This window comes from Phallusia mammillata, chromosome 6, assembly GCF_965637545.1.
Source record: "Phallusia mammillata chromosome 6, kaPhaMamm4.hap1.1, whole genome shotgun sequence".
NCBI classification, from domain to species: domain Eukaryota; kingdom Metazoa; phylum Chordata; class Ascidiacea; order Phlebobranchia; family Ascidiidae; genus Phallusia; species Phallusia mammillata.
The window spans coordinates 3,412,853-3,433,905 of NC_137257.1; the positions used below are offsets into that span (position 1 = coordinate 3,412,853).

A 21,053-nucleotide genomic window follows, 5' to 3' on the forward strand; every position below is an offset into this window, starting at 1 on the left:
ACGTGGTAAGGCCAAACTAGTACAAAAGCGATGGATGATGAGATTAGCAAATATTACTGCTTGTCATTTACCAATGAATCCCATTAGAATCGTAAAGACATTTCTTTTGCAGAAATTGGTATAAATAATGTTGGTTTAAATAAGATATCCGGTTAATCCATAGCCGAACCTTATTTAGATTGCTAACACCGCTGCATTTACTTATAGATGAAGAATACAACCAGTTTGATCAAATCATTTCTGAACAAAACTTCAAGTCGACTGGAAGAGAATTGGGCGGTGAACGGCCGGGACGGACCCAGACGGTAGGACGAATTTTACACTTAAAAATCATGAAAACTAGTTAAAAATACCGTTCATTACTTTTAGGCCAATGAGCTGCTGGGTCCGGGGGCAAATGCAAAGATTTATTCCCGGCTGGCGCCCCAAGAACTTTATCACTTAAAAGGGCAAGTTCACCAAAACATAAAATGCAGGTTGGTGCGCTATAACGATGACAATTGAAGGTCCCGTTGGAAATACAACTTTATTTATTACATTATAAACGTAAATAGTTGGGGCATGACATATAAGTCCAATGTTTGTTACACCACCAAAAAAAAATTATGAGCACCAATGGTTTCCTTAAAGCTGCAATTGAAATCGGGCCGTTTCAATAATTTTAGCAACTTGGCGTGTTTCGGAAAAATCAGAAATCTTTATCAGTAAATTCATTTTAAAACAAAGTAAAATACCCAATGGTTTGTTCGCTGAGGCGTGATGGTCGCAACTTGAAACTCGACCATTGCGCTATTGGTGGTGAAATAATTCGACAGATTTGGTAAGGGCAGAAAAAAAAGTTGCAGTACTTTTTTTAAGGCAAATCACAAAACATTATTTTTATTAATACAGAAACATGATCGAAACAGATTCTACAGTCTGTACATGTGGTAAGATTTTTTTCAAACTTAAAAAATTTTCATTTGACCTCGTTAATTTCATTCTAAATGTAAAACGTGTTTGTATTTTGATTTCAAACAGATTTGACTGTTAATAAATCCTTACTCTTTCTAAATGGCACAAAAGTAAACATTTTTCACAAGTTTCCAAATGGCTAAAAATAAACTTTGTTACTAGGAAAAATAATCTCTGTTTTACAGGCAAAAAAAATTCTCAAAGATATCTTGCTTCTACAGACCCAGTTTCTGACCGAGTCAGTGACAAACGAACATTTACTGACAACAAATCAACATGTACCACTGATGACAAACCAATTGACCACATTTTAGGTGAGACATTTATAACCAAATAAAGTTTACAAAGCTATACCACAAATTACAAGGAACAGCATCTGTTTTTAATAGATGTTTGTCCAGTTTGCAAACTTATACTGCCTTGGGTAATTCAATAGGAAATGAAACCAGCTAAATATGTTAAAAGGAAGTAATCATTTCACTACTTGTCAGCATTAATTGCAAGTTCTTTTTTGTCATTCTCATTAGCAACTGCTTGTCTAAGGTGACATAACACTGCTTGTCTAAGGTGACATAAAAAGTCAATAAGAATGATGTCAACCTTGTGTGTCTAGTAGGCGCAGGCTTCAAAACATAGTGTTAAACTGTCAATAGTTGTAGATCACTCTTTAAGTCAGTAATCCATGTACCTATACCAATTCACAAATTAATGACATACATACCTTATGTTTTAGATGATCTTAATCTACTTGATGTTGAAAAAACAACAGCCACTATTGGCCAACACATCATAAACTCTCTGACTTTGCCTACAAGTGATGAATTAGTCCATGGAAAATCTTCTACATGTGAAATAGTGCAACAATTTGTAGGCGATCTTTCAGATCAACTTGTTAAATGCATTGAGGGGTGGCATGAGAAAGAAAACATTAAATGGGCTACAATAGAAGTCTGCTTCCTACATAAATTTAAAACTTTGTGTAAGGATGCTTTTTCAAAAACAGAACAAATGTCCACAGCTGAAAAACTTGCTTGTGCTTTCTACATTATCAATGAGATGCCATTTCACCAAATGGAGCAACTTGCATTTAACCATGAATTCGACAACAGCAGAAAACAAATTATTGTTTTTACATGTTTTTTGCTGCAAAATTTTGGATTTGCAAAAGCTCTCTCAGCTACACTAAAACAAGATGATGATTGGTTTAACACAAAGTTTGAAATCATGACGGAGTTAATTCAAGATCTGGCATCAGGTATATGTATATGCAGACAAGTGTTTTTTTTAAGGTGTTTTGATTTCTCCAGCAGTTTCCCAAAATTTGGATTTGGCTATTTTTAGCGGTCACCCAAACCAAACCTTAAAAAAAAAACTGTATGCAGTAATAACATCATAGTTTTTGATTTCAATACATATTCATGTATCTCAAAGTCAAAAACAAATCTAAAGATTTTTGTTTTTCTACAGACTACAATTTCACAACTATATCTGAAAACTGTGAATGGCTGATCGAATGTGCAGATTTACTTCATATGGGTTGTACAGTGCAGAACCTCAAGGCTAAACAACAACAAAATCTTCAAAAAAGGAAAGTCAAGACTTGCAGCAATGCAGTTCGAGACAGAGAACGCCTGTTTGTGCATAACAATAACATGCTTTTGGTACATAATTGTAACTTGCTGTTTAACCCTCTCAGGAAATGCTCATTAACTTTAACTTTTGTTACAGCAACAAGTGGCTACTGATGGAAATATTTACGACAGGTAATTGTCACACTTTTTCTCTGGGTACCAAAAAATGTTTCATGCTTAAAATTTTGTTTAAAAATGCAGAGCAAGAGATCCGCCTGGGCAACGCAGTGTCTATATTCCACCTGGAGACATTTACATGGAGTCATACAGACTTTCAACATTCATAAAATATCCACAAGAAGTTCCTGTCAACCCACGGCACTTGGCCTCTGCTGGGTTTTACTACACCGGATATAAAGACAGGGTCAAGTGCTTCAGGTAACTAAATTTGGTTTATGACACATTTTTTCACATTGTACATACTTAGATGGTGCTTATGATGTAAAACTGCACAAGTAATATTAGTATTACCCTAATTAAGTATTGCCTATCTGTTTATGCACACAAATAATGAACTTATGCTTGTCAAATGCACAAACTAAAATGATTAATGTGTTTCATTTTTTATCAATTGCTTTAAAATAGTTTTTGTCAATAAAGGTTAAAAAGTAAATAAGACATTATGTCACTTACCTGAAATCTTAAACTACATACACCGTCTTCTATATTTCTTGTAACTACTAACACACTTGAACTATAAATAGCTTGTTGTTTGCATTCCATGGCTCAAGTTACAACTGGCCTGAACACAGTTTCAAGTCAACTGATTGTTTTTCACGTCGATATGATATTGTTTTCCTCACTCAATAGTGCCATCTAGAGGCAATGGGCTCCCCTTCTACTGTGTTGTCGTCATTTTAAAAAAATCCCTGAATGCAAACAAAATGTCGTTACTATTTTAGATGGGCATTTCTACAAGTTTTAGATGTGACAAAAATGCTTACAGTATTAGTATTTCATAGATTTTTTTTTATTTTGTGCTCATATACTTACAGCTGTGGTTTATGCTGTGAGAATTGGGTGTTTGGTGATGACGTTCGTTCGGCACAGTGGCATCGCAGTGATTGTGCTTTTATGCGAGGTGGAGACAGTGGAAATGTGCCCATAGGTAATTGATTTGATATATAACTCGATGATTTATACAGAATCACTTGACCACTTTTGATTTGCCACAAATGGTTGTTTTAATTACTTCCTCATTTAGGTGGGGGTGCTCTTGCCCGCTTCATGATGCCACCTCGATCACCAGAAGGCAATAATGCAATGGATACGGGACCTGTGAGTAATGTTTGTTGTACTGGTTTAAATAAAACTAATGTGAAGGGGTAAAAAAACACTAAATAGTGCATAATACTATGCACATTCAGTGTTGTTTACCCTAAAGAAGGCAACCTGTATAGCAGGAGTCGGCAACCCTTGACACATACGCCAAGGATAGCACCTGAGGTGGTTTTTCATGGCACGCCAACCGATTTGCGTGTTTTATTGAAGTAACAATTTAACCTGCTAAACCGCTTGTTTTCAGTTTTTATCATGTTATTGTCTTAAAATTCAGCCTTACATGCACAAAACTGGCAGCAACAGCTTATAATCCCTTATATAATGTGAAATGTGTAATTTACAGCCATCCAGCAATTTTACTGCATCGAGTGGCACTGCAAAGCAAGTTGAACAAAGATCACAAGTTCCTTCTGCTGGTTCAGTTTTACTATCACATTCTGGTGGATGTAAGTTTGCTTTTTATTCAACATTTGTTCACCATATAAACAACAAAATGATCATGGTTGTCTGTTATTGTTTTTATAGCAAACCAAGCTATTCCAATGCAAACAGCTCGTCCAGTTGCTAGAAATCAACCCTTATTTCAGGTTTGTCACAAAAACATTTCAATAATTTTTACCTAAACACCCTGATTTCAATTTTTTGGGTTATTTGAATACATTTTAACAATTTGTGTGCATCGTAGATTGTAGAGTTTGCAACCATTCCATCTGCATACCATGAAAACTTTCTCAAAAACCTAGACCTTAGAAAAGAATCTGAAAGAGCGTAAGTACAAACCTTCATTAAAGTTCATTTAGTTGTGCCTCCTTAACATGACATCTCTTCAGTCGGACATTTGAACATTGGCCTTCTGAAACCCCAACAGTCTACCCAGCAGACTTGGCAAGATCAGGATTTTTCTATCTTGGTAATCTCGATCGAGTTCAATGCTTTTCTTGTGGTGGTGTCTTGAGAAATTGGAACTATGGTGATAATGTGCAAGCTGAACATCGCAGACACTTTCCACACTGCAAGTAAGTGGATAAGTGCCTTGCTGTTAAAAGTCAGCTGTGATAACGTATCACAACCTGATGATATAAATTGTTTTGTGTAGAATGTGCCAGGGTTCAGAAACAAGAAATGTGCAACTTACACCAGATGAACGTGCAGCTGTTCCAAGTCAACAAACTGTCTTTCATGAACCACCAGATCCATCTGAGAATGAAGCTGTAAGTACAGGCTATGCTTGGTTGAATTTAGTTTATTTTTTTACCAAACACTGTACTTGGATTATGTCAATAAATATTCTTTGCATCCTAGAGGGACCTCCGCAACATGTTCCAATGCCAGTACCCAGTTAGCCCGCACATGAGAAATGAAGAAACCCGTTTTGAGACTTTCGACCATCGTTGGCCAGCAAGTCAAGTCAATGCAACACCCCGACAAATTGCCAGAGCTGGATTCTTTTTTCTAGGTAACCCTTTTTAAACCAAAGTTTGTGGTGACCTTTACGTACAACAAATCACAGCTCTATAACATGACAACATCAATCAGTGATTAGCTTGTTGTATGTAGTTTAAGCTTCATTTGCAGCATAATACTGTAATGGCATGTTTAAAATGCTCTTTTATGGTTAGGTTAATAAATGGCACTAGTTTAGCATTTGAGCTGGAGGTCTGACAATTTTTTGAAATATTACAATAACTGTGTTGTCTTTGGCCTGTAGGGGAACGCGATCGTGTGAAGTGCTGGTATTGCAATGGAGGTCTTCAGAACTGGGACCCACAAGATGAACCTTGGACAGAACATGCAAAATGGTTTCCAACGTAAGTTGATGCAAAATGTCTTTATTTGTAACATTTTAGTCTCTTTGACTTTCTAAAGCATGGTTAGGAATCTGGCTCGACCAATCCGGAATTATAGCGTCCTTAGATATCTCCGAAAACACACAGTGAAAAGTGTGACAATAGCAGAACTAATGATCTTTTCTATTCATTAAAAGTTTGTTGCAAAAATTAGGCTTAAGTTATTATAAAACACTGCTGATATATTGAGTACTGAATGTTACCATGATATAAGTGATACTGACCAAGTGCCCTATCCCTGTAAACCTACTTCAGGACAAGGTACAAGGCATTCATACCAGAATACAATAGCCTTCTCTCTTTCCTGTACTCAGCATACAGAATAAATTAGGCCCTTCCCAGTAGGGGAAGTACCTTGTGGTGAAAAAGGTTTTTGCACAATGCTGGCTTAGTCTTATTCTCTGTTGTATAGATTTATTTTTGACCATTTCAACGTTGTGCTGGGGTAAGGACTTAAAATATTATGGTGGCCAGTTTGGTTTTACACAAGGATTTTCTTACCTAATAAGTGTTTTTGCGTTGTTGTTGCACGATGAATAGTGAAACAAACTTTTTTCTTATTTAAAACGACAGAACGCATAGCTAAACGATTCTGCTAATGGAACCAACATAATGATCATCCAATAGCATGTATACATTTGAACTAAACTAGCATTGACTGGTACATCACATTTACCTTTCAAAGCCTATACTTTCTCTTAGTTGTGAATTTCTGCTGCAAAGAAAGGGTCCTGATTTTGTCCATCGCATGGTGTCAATGTTTCCAAATCTTCCCCGACCATTACTTCGTGGACCACACGATGTCGCACCACCCAACCCTGGACGAAGAATTGCTTATGGAACAGCATCTGCGCGAGCTCCATCCCCACCACCACCTATCATTGATCCACAGGTAATTTCGGCGTGATTTAAACAACAACACCGACCAACTTGAATTGTTTTTACCTGACCAATCACATAACCATGTAACATCACACAAAAGCCTTTAATGCAGTGATTCTTAACCTTATACTGGTCATGTACCACTTAGGACTTTTTTTATGGCTGCGTACCACACAAACAGCATGGTTAGTGCTTCCTAAAGAATGTGCAAGACTTGGGTTTTGCCCACAGTTAAGGACAATTAGTTGGTTGAGTTGAGTTACAATTCTTAAACTAACAATTAAGTATAGCAGAAAGCCACTTGCATACCACCAAATAGGCTTCGGCCTGCTGCTTTTATACACCAAACAAATTTGACTAAACTGGTCATAATATGCCTGGCATATTAATAGCAATGTACTGAATCAGTTGGTCACCAAACACATCTTATAAAAAAATCATCTTTGTATTAGGTTTACACACCCTTACAATGCTCGATAAAGAGATTTTATGGGAGCTTGTATATTTATTATCAGTTTTTGTTGTTTTGTTTTAGGCTGAAATGCAAAGAGAAAGACAACAAATTCAGGATGCAATGAACTCAGACATCGTGAAGGCAGCAATTGAAATGGGATTTGAGAGGAAAGTTGTTCGCCATGTTGTTAAAAGGTAATTCGAACATTTTTTGCGACATAGAAAAACAAACAAACGAATTGTATCTCGCGTTTGTTTGCCTGTCAAGTTCACTGACAGTTAGAAAGTATAAGGCTTCAATTGTAGTTCAAAATTACTCAATTTTTTTAAACTGAAATATGGGATTCTCATATCATATTGGACATGAATATTTCTGTTTCAAAAATCTAAGAGTACACTGACGTTGATCGTCTGCCACCTTTTTTGAGTATATTTTCTATATTTGATAAATAAAAACAGGTCCATCGGTCACCACCCTCATTGATATAGTCTGTTATTTGTCACATTCAAAATCATGTTTCAATACTTCGTAGACGAATTCGTCGTTCAGCAATGTGCACAACAGTTGCGGAGTTGGTTGATGATGTCACAGGTAATACGAGTGATGTTTCAGACAGTGAAGATGAAGAAAATGAAAGTTCCATGCAATCTCAGCCATCAACATCTGCTAAAACACCAGGAGGAGGTTTTTGTTTTGTGCAAAAATCTGTTCAGCTTTAAATGTTGCAACACTTCATTTTTGTCTATGTTACAGGTGGACAACCAGCATCTTTGGTTTCAGCAATGCACGGACAACCGATACCTGCAGGTTTGTTAAATTAATTGTTTGCGAAGTTTAGTAAAAAATATGCCATAGCTACCAACAACAGTTTGTCAACCACATCTGTCTTTAAGGATTTTCTTCACTTTTTGAGGTGAGTTTCTTGCTATGAGGGTAATGTCATAGGTTGCTATGACAGAAATTTTCAACACTTTATAATCTATGAAGATTTTTCCATCAAGGCAACTCTTTTTTTGGAAATTTGAATTACTAAATGTCAGAGCACTGCAAATCCTATCAAAACAACTAGAAATTACAGAAACAGAACAGCTTAGCACAGATTTTTAGACACAGAATCAGAATTGTTTGTTTGCTCCATCCAGCACTAAAATTTCTGATCACCGAAGTCTTATTTCTGAAATTCAGAACTGCAGTAAACTCCAGTTTCTTACCTGCTGCATTGGTTTGTAGAAACTGATCCTGAAATATCTTCTGAAAATGATGGTTAAATTTAGAAAAAAAACACATCTTCTATATCTGGAACTGGCTACTTTTAACTCCCTTGATTGAATTAGGTTACGCTAGAAATATGGGTAAAAATATTTAGCATTTGTTTTGGGCACATCTGGGTACCTCCAAAGAACACTGTTTTCAAACCTCACCTTATCATTTACTTTACATGTTGGGCAATTGCAAATATTATGTGTGCATGTCCTTTTTAAGTTTTCAATTTTTTTGCATTGTTTCGCTTTTACCGGAATTCACACCAGGCATATCAAGAGCACCATGCAAGACCGAGCATCTATTCTTCAAAGAATATTTTACACTGTTTGTGTGGTTTTGTGTATTGTTATACTCATAAATGTTGTGTCTTGTGTGCAGAGCACCTTGCAATACTGAACATCTATTCCTCACTAAATGTTTTGCACTATTTGTGTGTGTTGTTGTACTAATAAATGTTGTGTGTCTTGTGTGCACTTCTTAGACTAACAACAGTTTTAGATATTTTGGCAAGACAGAAATAGCTTTTATTATGATATAATTTTCCTGGCTTATATAAGATCAACTGCTTGCCAATACCACAACATAAATCTCACATACAGTATGCATATTTCCATGTTTAGGTTATTTTGGCTAGAAAAGCATACTGTTTCACTCGTTACAAGTTACCTTTAACACACATACCTGTGATGAAAAGGAGAAAGCAATCTGAATGATGCTCTTGTGGCAAATATATTGTTTTTACTAATGTTCGATATTTTAATAAGGTTCCTTCAGGACAATAACAACTATTCAAGTATATTTTCCAGAAGAGAAATATTCAGTTGATATATTATGTCTAGTAGCAACAATTCTTACAAAGAAAACGGGGATCCAAGTTTCTGCAGACACAGGAATTTACCTAATATAAAGTTTAATATTTTAGTCATAGTAGCAACAACCAATGTAGGCAGTCTTTTTGAGTATTTACCAATAAAATGTATTTTTCATGTATAACTTCTCTGCCTGCTGTGTTTCAGTAAAAGGCCTATTTGATGGTTGGTCAGTTAAATTTGCCTTCCTGCAGTAGTTAGTTACTGTAAACAGCAACTACAATTAGAGAAGTCTTTTGATCAACTTAAATACAGTTTAGGATTTAGCACGAAAGCAGAATTAAAAAAAAGCAGAAAAGTCTTGCAATGAATCAGAAACATTTTCTAGATTTTATTAAACTCTGCGATGGTATTGTAAAAACTTTATAGTCCAGTTTGTTTACAAAAGAGGTAAGGTTATATCAATAGAAGACTGATAATGATAGAATATCTCCTTGATCAGTTTCTGTTGGGTTAAAGCAGTACTTTTCAAATTCCTTGGTTTGATTCAAGAACCAGGTTTGATTCCCACAATCCCTAATTATTGTTCAGGTAAAATGTAAAAGTAGATAATGGCTTGTATCTTTATGCTGAGAATATTTAGAACCGTAAATTGTGTAAGTTTAATGGCAGACACCTCATCAGTGCATCTAAATATTGTTATTTGATCAAGAGTTATTAAGTCATCAAAAACAACACCTTTTACATTTAGAAGAAAACCCGCCCTCTTTCCTAACACGGCTGGTTAGATTCTAGGGCCCCCTCGACTGGTCGCACCAACACTTCCCCCCAGTCGAGCTATGCTCACACTGCGCCAAACTTACTTTCTTGTGAGCTCCTGCCACATAGCGCTTTTAAACACGGTGTAGCTGCAGCGCGTTTCATCATAATCCACCAATTGTGCCCAACAATGTCATAACGTTGCGCAGCTCTTTCTGACTTGGTGATTGTTCAGTGCAATTGTGTCGCATGTGTTCTTTCACCAACCAAAATAAACTCAACTCAAACATCAATATACCAAAACGTTTTAGCAAATGATTATACTATTACTGATAGTGAATATACCTTTTAATTTCATACAAGTTTTCAAACATGGTTTGTGTTTAAATTCGTACATAGTGTCATTTGTGATCACAATACAAAGGAGTTGAAACCTGAATAATAAAAAAAACTGGTAAAACCTAAATTTATCTGCATGTTTCGGTGCTTATGGCACCTTCTTTTGTCTCAGTCGCTCAGTGACATTGACACCTATTTAACATCACTATCGTAATTAGCCAGCATCAAAAATTCTAAAGAATGTGCACCAAGTTTAAATTTGAATGGTACAGTTCAACAAAAAAGTTCTAAACCATACCGTTTTTGACAGGCCTAATTACTGACATCTTACAGTATCTAGTATGTTGTTCAAATAAAACTACTGTACCTGAAAACCCAAGACAATTGCTTGAAAATAGGTGCCTGTGGTGTTTTGTAACCTATGTTTAAATAAGACTACAATACCTGAAAAAACAAGACCATTGCTTGACAATGGGTCCCATAGTGTGTTTTTTAACTCAAGTCTGTTATATTATTGTCACAGGCTTGTCTGCTGCTGCCAGTAATGCTTCGTCTCTGGAAAACGAAGGTAAGAATTGTCATTGCTCATGGTTCAATAAATTGGTATAGCAATGTTTTTGTGCTAAAATAAGAGGCTTTGAAACACTGATGAATGTGATTAACATGTTGAACCCTATGAAACTGGTTTGTCAACTCGGTAGAAGTGTCTGGGCAAACCCAATGAGCAATTTTGCTGAAATAAAGTTGTTTAATTACCAGAACGAACACCATCAATGCAAGAAAGGATCGAAGAGTTGCAAGAGGAGCGAAAATGCAAGATTTGTCTGGATAACATGGCAGATGTTGTATTTGTTCCTTGCGGCCACTTGTGCAGCTGTGTCAGGTGTGCTGAAGCTCTGAGAAAATGCCCAATGTGTAGACAGAGAATTGAAAAGGCTATTCGTACATACATGTCATAAGTAGACTAACAAAAATATATATTTGTATGTCAAGTGTAAAACTGTAGCATGTAATTTGCAATCAGATATGTAGGTTGTTGTAAAAAGTTTGCTTGGTGACTTTTGTGATGTAAGTATGTCTTAATTGGAACATTTTTTTAATCTGGTTGTTGGCACAAATTTATTTTCAATGTAACAATATTTTCAAAAGGTTATTTCACAACGCAACATTCAATCTTTGAAGGTTGAAATGTTTTTTGATTTTTCATTTCCCATGTGCTTTTCCACACCGTTCTTTTGTTTGTTTAGGTAGCCACAATAAAATCAGTGTATAGCAAAAAACTTCAGTGTTGGTAAAACACAATGTGACTATATTTAAAAATGAGCCAATTATGCACAAAGGTTTTGTTGTTGCAAAAGCTTTGTAATTTATTAAAGGAGGTTCGGATTTGAATATTGTTAGACTCAAAGGTAATTTGTAAAACATAAATACTAAACTTGGGATGCCTCTCACATATGTAGGATTCCTTGCATTGCTTTGATCGTTTAGATCACTTGGTTGGCTACACCTTTATATGAGTTTGGTGCATCAGGCTATATAAAGGTGTACCAATTAATACAAATGTGCATTAAGCGATATAAAAGTACACCAAACCATATAAAGGTGTACCAATTGATAAAAAAAGGGGGCACCAAGTGTGGAAAAAACACTTTGATGTGTCCGTACAAATAAGATTTTTTTTCTTCTTTGCTTTAATAGCATGAAGAAGAAATAAAATACACATTGAACAAATTCACTTGGGAGTTAAAGAGTTTCATAATGAAAAAACATCAAATGTGTAGTTTGGCCTTAGTATATTAAAAATCATATTATAACATACTATTTGAAGTTTTCTGTTCACTGGGCCCAGCTGTTTAACGAATTTGATTTATGGAGAGGCATTCAGCGTTTTTCAGTTCCTTCTCAATCTCAGTCCAAAACAATCCCATCTGGGGAAGTACCGCACGGTGACTTGTGAAGTAGTCGACGAACAAAACCAAGATTTGTCAAAAACTTTTCCAAGACAAACAATTTCTTGATGAAAATAGAAATAGCAGCATGAATTTGATATTTGATGCATTATTAGAGCAATTTTAGTTGTTTGTTTTTTTGGATACCATTTATCCACCAGCTGGGCGATTATTGCCTTTTAAACGTTCGGTGTTGTTAAAACGACTGGCTCGTCGTTCCGCAGGGAAACCTGCAATCAAAATTTCGAACAACTCTTGTTTGCGTGTTATTGGAGTCTTTTAATATTGGAAGCAAAGCCGCGCTGAAACTACTTAAAAAAATAAATATTTTATATGATTTCTATGGGCCATTGCCATGCTTATCATTCTGGGTTTTCAGTCAAAACACAAAGCTTGTTACACATTTTTTTCACCATGTAACTACTAAAAATTACTAACCATGTCGGTGTCTTCCAGATCGTTCAACTCCTCGAGCATTTCCAATCGAAGCACAGTAGCCGTAGTGAAATCTTGGTAATTTTGTATCGGAGCTTGATTGCATGTTTTGGGAGTCCCTGCCACACCTAGGTCATTGAGGTCGTTAAAGACGTTACTCGAAATAACTGAGGTACCGACAGAGGTGAATACTTTTGTTTTTATTAGTGATTGAATTATTTAGGAACACTAGGCTATATACACGGACTTATTCAATCAAAAACGTAACTGCCAGAGAACGTGTATATAAAGAATACATCACATTCTGGCAGTTATGTTTTTGATTAGTTTTAATTATTGTTTTATGACTAATGTCTACGTCTTATTCTACATTAATTATTCTGTGTATTATCTATGTAGGCTACTACTGGCAAGTTTTTTTAGTCAGCCACTCTTTAAGTCCGTGTCTTGTTTACCTTAGTTTAATTGCCTACTTGATGAATAAGTTTGAAAGCAACCTGTAGGTTTACCTGACGCACTGAACCTTGTCCCCAATACACCCTGAAATAAATCCATCACGGGAAAGTTGTTCCGCGCTGGGTAAAGTTTTTCTGGGAAACTTTGCAAATGTTAGGAATCGAAATGTTCTGTTGCTGACATCTCCGTTGGGTTGTTTCATGTTGAACTGGTTGATACGCCACGGTAAATTGATGTATAACTGAAGCCTCTGCTTAACTGTTGCGAAAAGGTAGGAGTATTGCTGTAGTGGCTGGTTGGTTTGCGATATTGCTTCCAAGTCTGATAAAACTTTATCATCACGCAGTAATGCTGCTGCTATTGCGACGTTGATCACTGTTTTCAAAGTGTTGTGGCCCGCACAGCCTATGAACATATTACTGGCAGGTAAAGTGTACTATAGCCTATAAAGTTGAAGCTTGCATCACATTTAATGCGTGTATTGTATGTAAGCTTACTAAAAAAGTCGATTTTTGCCAAATCATAAGACACGATAGGTTTTTATCCAAATGTCAGATAAAGAAATAAATACCTTTTAAAATGTTTTTAAGTGATTCACCCACAATTTTGATTTTATATCGGAACCTGACGGGCAAAATTTGACCGCACATAAGTCCAGAAGCGTACAACCTTCCCACTGGAGAAAGCAGGTGACAACATATGTGTAGGGTAATCCATGAGATCTTCGGTACTGGCTGTCCAAGTCTAATCATCACATAAAACCCAGCTAATAAAATGTCAATTGGAGACAAATTACCATCTGATCTGTTGAATGCTGTTTGTGCATTGAAAACCGTGTAGTTGAAAAATTGTCTTCGGATTTCAATCATCGAATTCCATCCGGCAAACTTCAGGGTTGCCTTCGCGTAATGTTTATCATAACTGTTGTCCACGAAAAGTCGTACATACTGGATCAGGTTAAACATTTGGTTTTGGTATATATCCATCATTGGTTCCATTGTTAAACCCTTGCATTATTACACCTACTAACTTAACGTTTTGTACGCCAGTACGTTACCTAAGGGTAGTCGTTTCTGAAAGTAGAAGGCACAACATTATAAAACGCAGCTAGGTTTTGTTACATGGCTGCAAGAAGAATTTTTTTCGAAAAAAAAACCTAAAAAAATTAAGGTTTTCAGTGTATAAACACAACAAACAGGTAATGTAAAGGTAATAGATTTACTAAACGTTTCATATAGGTTTGTTGTAAGCGAGTAAAAGTTGCTAACAAAATTACATTATAGTTACAAAATGTACAAAAGAAGGTATCAGTGCAAAACTGAGTATTTTGCAGTACCCCTACGGAATTCGGTACAAACTAATCGTGGAACAATCAACTTGCGACATATCTATTCCAACAAACCAGAATAAAGGTCTCTTTTTATCCGTCATCTGATGCTATTTAAATACATCGCTATTTTGGCGTGAACACTTTTATATCAAATACAAATATGGTGTAACAGTATGATGTTTAAGCACCTTGTAGTTTTGTGGACATGCGGAAACAGGTTTAAGTTTACCAAAATATTAACGTCTTTGTTGTCTCTTAAAATATACAACGTGTTGCCAAAATATGATTGAAGGTCAAGTACCATTACTGCACTTGGAGAATTCTGCATATATTTGTGATTTGTGTATTGCAAATAGGACATATGTGAAGAACACCATGACCAACACAGTGATCGCAAAGGTAATGAAAGCAATTCATCACCAACAAAGAAGCCTGAGGCAAACGGCAGATGGAGCACAAAACCCTTGAAAGCACTGAGCGTTGTCTGTCTGTGAGAGCATCTGAAACGCAAAGCATAAATACAAAATATTTAGCCAATGAATTTAAAAATGTTATGTGCTAAACCAGATTTCTCAACCAAGGGATCGCGAAAAGCACTTTTGAATGGGTCGCGAAGACGCAACCCAACTCTGATTTTATCCGTATCATCAAAACTCTCTCCTTTACTTCAGTTTGACATAGTAACAGACACAACAGAGTAATTTGCAACTGTCACAACAGCATTTGTGATTATATACTTCTGCATTATTACGCTTTTTGGCTTTTGACATATGAAACGTGGAATATCAACTTTATCGGTTTCCAACTATTTTTGTAGTACAACGGACTCTTTTATAAATTTTACGTCTGTGGGCCCTCACAATTATTTAGTTTTTTTCTACCTTCACATGAGCCATAACGCTCTAACGCGCAGTGCTACTTACAAGTCATAGCTGCTCGACGGAAAGGACAATCGTCGGTATGACACAAAGGAATTTCGTTCCAAACTCGTTCTAGATTCGTTGTCTTGCGGCACCTCAAAAAATTCACAAACATGAGTTATCATGCAGCGTGCATCAGAAGATAAAAGCAAGAGTTTTTAATGCTTACCAAAAGCATTTAACATGTCTGCGTGCCCCGGCGTGCATCAAGCCACGCATACCAAGCTGCAGCGCACCTAAGTAATCAACATGTCTGAAGGTCGCCAGTCTGTATTCCAGTCTTGTTTTTATGAAAAAATAAAAAAGAATCAATTATTGTTATATTCAGAATTTTCCATAAACGATTTGATGGTAACAATACTGTTCAGCCAAAGTCAAGAATGAACGTTGTTGTCTGTAATGCTATTTACCATGCATACCTCTTTGTGTTTTATAGCCGACTAATGTTATACGTAACTATACTTGAGGCTTAGGCTTGTTCACTGTTTTACTGAAGTTTTGTGTAATTGTTTTGCCACGTGTCCAATCAGAAAGCAAAAAACTCGTCTCTGGGCCCTAACTCTTGACTATTTTATGATTTCACGAGATTACCGCATGACTTTTATGTGTGGTCAACGTTAATCTATCCCAGGCTTTTCACTTCACCAAAGAAGCATGTCGCTTAAAGAGTAAAATTATTTAGACATGTTTGCAATACCTGCAACGTTAACATCATACACGCTAATCTCTGGGCAAATGTCAAGGTGAAAGTCTGCAGAGATTGGATCGCAATTAATTGTGAGATCCTTTGAAACCATTTGACACCTACAAACAAATAAAGATTAATTGTGTACATATTTAGCTTTCATGTACTATTTTATTGTCGCCAAATAAAACACACTGCGCTTCATGCACGTAAGTACGTGTCAGTGGGCACAACAGAAAAGGTTTAGAGAAAATACGTTTTCTTATCGCGTTTATTAAGTTAAAAAAAAACTTCACTGTATTAATATGCGCTTTTTTGAACCAAAAACTCGTAACTAGACACTTTAAAGAAATTCCAATTGATTTTTTTTTTTTTTTTTTTTTTTTTTTTCACGGGGTTCGAACCCAGGACTCTCCCGGGGACGAATCCCGATCAGGTTTTTTTTTATGTCTGTATATGGGTCAGGCGCGCTAGGATTGGAATGTTGTTGGTTGTAGAAGTTGTATACGCCATTAAGTGTTAGAGGTTTCAAAGGTAAACGCCTGGACTAAAAATAGAAATACGCGGCTCCTAAACTTCATTTTTTACCTTGCGCATTTGATTTCATCCCGTTTACAAGTTGAAACAAACCGGTGTTGTGCAAGATATTCGCCACAAATGGGAGCATTTTTCGAAAATCTCAAAAACGTCAGACGCCGAAACGTAGTGCTGGTGACGTCACCGACGGGTGGAAACATATTGAACTGAAAAGATAAGGCAGAATCCTGAATTGTAGCACTTGTATTTCTTACTTGGAAATATACAAGAAACCTACATATTTCCTGCGTTGTTATAACTTATTTTCCTGCGGTAAGGCACGAACAGATTTTATGCCTAGCAAACGACTTTAGTTGCTACAACTAAGCGTATATTTTTTGTGTTTTGCCAGAAAAGTATTTATTTATGACTGCGCTGGTCAATATAAGTTATTAAAACGCTGTAAAAGAACACTGAAATAGACACAAACCAATCGTGACTTCTTGTTGACTTTATGTTTTCGCTATTTTCGGTAGTTCTATGAGTAAAAGTGTTATAGTTTTCATTCCATGTTTTTTTTTCGATTTGAAATGTAATTTTTTTTAAAGTTTTTGTGTTTTTAGCTATGTTAGTTAATTTAGTTAGCTGTGTTTTTGTGACGATTTTTAATAGATTGTAATTTAAAAATCACAAATGTCCCAACATAGGAAATATTTCCTATCAAAGCTAAAGTATTATTCTGTACCAATCCATGCCAACGTAGAGGTCTGCATTTGAACATTTGCAAGGCAGATTGAATCAAACTGTTGAAATTTGTGGTGCTTCGACTTGGAAAAGGAAGTCTTTTTAAATTTGCGACGAAGTCAGGATCCCACATAAGCGAGGCAGCAATTACAACGTTTCTTACATTGACCTGAGATGCAGGGTCGTCTGGTCGACAACCTAAAAAACAAAATAAGATAAAAAAAACTAAATTTCATCCTTTTATGTATTTTATTTCTGAAGCTTTCACATTTGGGGATCCCGCCTCAATCACTTGTGATTTTACGTTGATTAAGTCAATGTGTTTATACATTTTTATAATGTCCAAATGTATTTTGTGCCAAATTATTTGACTTTGCTGCTAAGGTTGATTTCGGTGTGAAAACCCAACAAACGAAATACAGGCATGCATTTAGCTAAAAAAATCTTTCTCTTTTGTTACCTTGCAGGACGTTGTGTAGCTTTTGTTTCAATATCAATATTTTCTCATTGTAAGTTTCCTCTTGTATATCTCTCATGCATAAACCTGCTACAAATAGCCTTCCATGATCGGATGTCAAAAAGCAGCAAATATGCACCAAAGTCCACGGCGTGTCTTCACGAATAATTGCTTTCACAAGATCCTCAGAGCTATCGGCGACAAGAACATGTAGTGCTGCCAACAGTTGTTGATCAAACGACCCTTCTTGGTTGATCTGTGCATTGTAAGCCACTCTTGCTAGCATTACAGTTTTTTCGTGAAACTTGCTTTTCATTTGTGCGTGTGGAGTATCTCGAAGTTCGTTGCTCATGACCAGGTAGTAGCCGTTATATGCTTTCTGCAGGCGATGTGGTACATCGGTCAAGGTGTTAATCCAACGTCCATCGGAGTTCATTTTTTTGTCACAAGACCTACGTTCCTATGACAACCTAATCTCCTCTAAAAATACAATATTTATTGGTGAGTGTATTAAACCTGAAATGCAATAGAATCGTTGCAAATTGGTGTGTCATCATGTATGCTTAATTTTAGCGTTAAGTGTTTAAACATTCAGTTTGCAGTTCTTCAAAAGTGGATTATTGTGTCCTAAACAAAATATGTTAAAACACCTCATCGACTTTAACAAAACACAATGGGTTAGAGGTTTTTTTTAGGTCAAACTTCTAACATGCAACAATTTAAATCTGTTTTTTTTGCAACTACCACAGATTAACGGGACCGGCCACATTCTTTTCACACGTTCCTTTGGGGAAGGCCTACAAACTTTGGTTACAATTTGTCTACAATTCAAAAGTTTATCATAACATGAAAATCGGAGTGTTCGTCGACAGTGCTGTTGAGTTACACTGTTTGGAAACGTGCTATGTGGGAGTTTTCGACGAGAGTTTCAGGCGCTATATTATTTTAATAAAACAACACACACCGAGAAAGGCACGCATTGCAAATGCCCTCCTTTCTATGAGAATTGAATCGTTATGCATTTCCCGACACAAACGTATTCGGTAATGAGCCATGGTTCTACTGTAAAATGTAGTCGATTGGTTCAAACTTGAAGACAAAGTTATCGTTTTACAATAGATGACAAACCAAAAAGAGCATCTTAGCTTTGTAAATGCTGTTGTTCACAAGCGTTGTTACTTTTTTGAGAAGTTGTTGTATGGTTATCGTAGTGTTATTTTCACCCGAGAAAGAACTTGTCTATCAATTTGTTGTCTGCACGACAAGATTTGCAAAAGAGATCTAAACCGGCTTCCTTAAGACAGGCCATAAGTTTTAGTCCAAATTTTTCCATTTAAATTTTCCAGTATTATCCAAGAACATATATATTTTTTGGCATAGCTAAAGTAATGGTTTAAACCAGAAACCGTTTTAATGCACTAAGACTAGGACTTCTATTTGAATAAGGTATCGGATATGCTGCATAGAAAATATTCATTCGACATATTTAGAAGTAAAAGACGTTTGGAAAATCGATTGTCATTTTTGTATTGTTTGTATGAAACGTTGGTTACCATAAAGCGCTTTGACAATATTGACATATGGATTACAATGCTGTCCTTGGTTCATTTTCCAGTAGACAGGATGTCTTAAAAATGCAAAACCTAGAAGAGTGGATGTTTTAATTTTTGGATTTCTACACTTACACTGGATATTTGTTTAAAACGGTTGAGATTTTGTAGGATTAAGTGCAGCTCCCATAAAGTCGATTCAAGTGCAGTGACCTTTAAGTGATACCAATGATGGCTGTATTGTATTGATTCAAAGGGGCAGTTCAAGTTGGTTTACAAGTCACAATACGACTTTCTCTATCCCATCTACTGGTGGCTAAAAACATCCCATCTACTGATGGCTAAAAATCGAGATTGACTTCTTACGTTGGCCGTTGATTTGGAAAACGTTTGACAGTAACAATTTCACGGTCACATAAATTCGTCTTCGCAGCCGCAGGTTATGCACCCTTGAGCTAGATTTCAAAACTGTTTTAAAAGTCTGCTTTTGTGACCTGAAAAAAAGTTTGTTAAGCGTGTTACCCACTCGGGTTTGTTGACTTGGCTGTTAAGGCTTAGTCAGTTGGTTCAGTGTTTGCTTTGGGAGTTGAATGTAAGCGAAGCAGGAAATTAAGAAATAAGTTTACGTGGCAAGGTATGTTAGTGTTTGTAAGTATCTCCTTTTTCTACTCTATATTTACCTTTCTGTTTTTTGGGTTCGAAGTTAATGTGTAATTGATTTTGACACACTTGGATTTTTTATTGTGCCGAGCAGTGGTTTCCAACCTAAGCTTTAGAGACGATCGTCCGTGAAATTGTTCCAGGGGATTTGTAAATGCAAAAAAATAATAATCAATTTCTAAAAGGGATGCGTAAGTGTGTGTGTGTGTGTGTGTGTGTGTGGGGGGGGGGGGGGGGGAAGCTTTATTTTACACGTGCTATATACGTGTTGTAATGTAAATTACAACCTGTTTTGACTTTTGCTACGCAGAAATACCAAACAAATTTCAATTTTTTTTAAATATTGTGATCGCATGTCGATTTAGTTAAAACATTGTCTTATGTTTACGACGTTTATGCGTAGGCAACGTTCACAGTTTTTAGACTTGGCAGGTTTGTCTACAATACCTTCGTTTGACATTGTCGAATCTAACATCAATCTTATCAGTACATGTTATGTATAAAACTATATTGTGTTCACAGAACATTATACTATGTAACTCAAAACTTTAAAACAAAACTTTACGTTATTAGCTACAATACGTTTTAGCCTGCGAAATACGATACGTTTCTTTAGGGTTTTATTCTCGTTACATTGCGTTGGATACGTCGAAGTTACATTCTACCATTTGATTCAAACGTTTTTAGTGCTATTGAGTTAAACAACAAACAGCCGTAAAGTGCTGTGTGCTGTGAAATTTAATATTTAGTCACGACCTTTTGTTAGTCAGTCCGTAACCATGTGTTGCCTTTCAAACGGAACCAAGTATAAGGCCGTGTGGCCATGCATTGTATCTTCACAATAAGAAAAAATACCAAACGCAGGCACAGTGGCAAACAGAAAAGTCGAATGCATTTGTGGAAATTTTGAAGCAAGCAATAAAATGAACAATGGCAACTGCTGAGACCTTAAGTAAATGTTTAACCTAATGACGATAAAGGGCATTGTAAATCTTGCGTTGCAGTTCTTGAATCATTAATTTTTTGTAAATCATTAATTTTTTAAAATTATTTTTGAAAAAGGCCGTTTCGTTTCGCAATAATACCATGCTAAACACATTTACAGAACGCATATTTTAACGCAACATATTCA

The 21,053-nt window shown here is 36.1% G+C and overlaps 3 protein-coding genes and 1 long non-coding RNA gene across 8 annotated transcripts; 1 reads left to right on the forward strand and 3 right to left on the reverse strand.

Moving 5' to 3' along the window:
* Window positions 1-211: 211 nt before the first annotated feature.
* On the forward strand, window positions 212-11,472 carry LOC145233435 (baculoviral IAP repeat-containing protein 3-like). Of its 5 annotated transcripts, XM_080098159.1 has the most exons (23): window positions 212-305; window positions 370-476; window positions 892-929; window positions 1,140-1,268; window positions 1,688-2,209; window positions 2,422-2,615; window positions 2,683-2,717; window positions 2,787-2,963; window positions 3,581-3,693; window positions 3,790-3,863; window positions 4,210-4,312; window positions 4,392-4,453; window positions 4,552-4,634; window positions 4,697-4,882; window positions 4,963-5,077; window positions 5,169-5,322; window positions 5,575-5,674; window positions 6,416-6,605; window positions 7,131-7,243; window positions 7,582-7,733; window positions 7,803-7,856; window positions 10,743-10,787; window positions 10,979-11,472. In XM_080098159.1, exons 3-23 carry the CDS (start codon window positions 896-898, stop codon window positions 11,176-11,178), a joined length of 2,835 nt encoding a protein of 944 aa, XP_079954285.1. In that variant the 5' UTR covers window positions 212-305; window positions 370-476; window positions 892-895; the 3' UTR covers window positions 11,179-11,472. The 5 variants fall into 5 exon arrangements, with proteins under 5 accessions (XP_079954285.1, XP_079954283.1, XP_079954287.1 ...); XM_080098157.1 differs by lacking the exons at window positions 212-305; window positions 370-476 and adding an exon at window positions 739-820 and having other exon boundaries at window positions 10,979-11,470; XM_080098161.1 differs by lacking the exons at window positions 212-305; window positions 370-476 and adding an exon at window positions 740-820 and having other exon boundaries at window positions 1,176-1,268; window positions 10,979-11,470.
* A 79-nt stretch (window positions 11,473-11,551) lies between these two features.
* On the reverse strand, window positions 11,552-14,127 carry LOC145233437 (uncharacterized). The gene is made up of 4 exons (XM_080098165.1): window positions 13,631-14,127; window positions 13,113-13,464; window positions 12,607-12,731; window positions 11,552-12,398 (listed from the first exon to the last, which is right to left on the reverse strand). Exons 1-4 carry the CDS (start codon window positions 14,055-14,057, stop codon window positions 12,319-12,321), a joined length of 984 nt encoding a protein of 327 aa, XP_079954291.1. The 5' UTR covers window positions 14,058-14,127; the 3' UTR covers window positions 11,552-12,318.
* Window positions 14,128-14,384: 257 nt separating this feature from the next.
* Window positions 14,385-15,590, reverse strand: LOC145233441 (uncharacterized). The gene is made up of 3 exons (XR_013861098.1): window positions 15,479-15,590; window positions 15,313-15,404; window positions 14,385-14,889 (listed from the first exon to the last, which is right to left on the reverse strand). It is a non-coding gene; the product is annotated as an uncharacterized LOC145233441 (long non-coding RNA).
* A 393-nt stretch (window positions 15,591-15,983) lies between these two features.
* Window positions 15,984-18,187, reverse strand: LOC145232707 (uncharacterized). Its single transcript, XM_080097377.1, has 4 exons — window positions 17,715-18,187; window positions 17,256-17,452; window positions 16,583-16,737; window positions 15,984-16,113 (listed from the first exon to the last, which is right to left on the reverse strand). Exons 1-4 carry the CDS (start codon window positions 18,145-18,147, stop codon window positions 15,984-15,986), a joined length of 915 nt encoding a protein of 304 aa, XP_079953503.1. The 5' UTR covers window positions 18,148-18,187.
* Window positions 18,188-21,053: the final 2,866 nt, after the last annotated feature.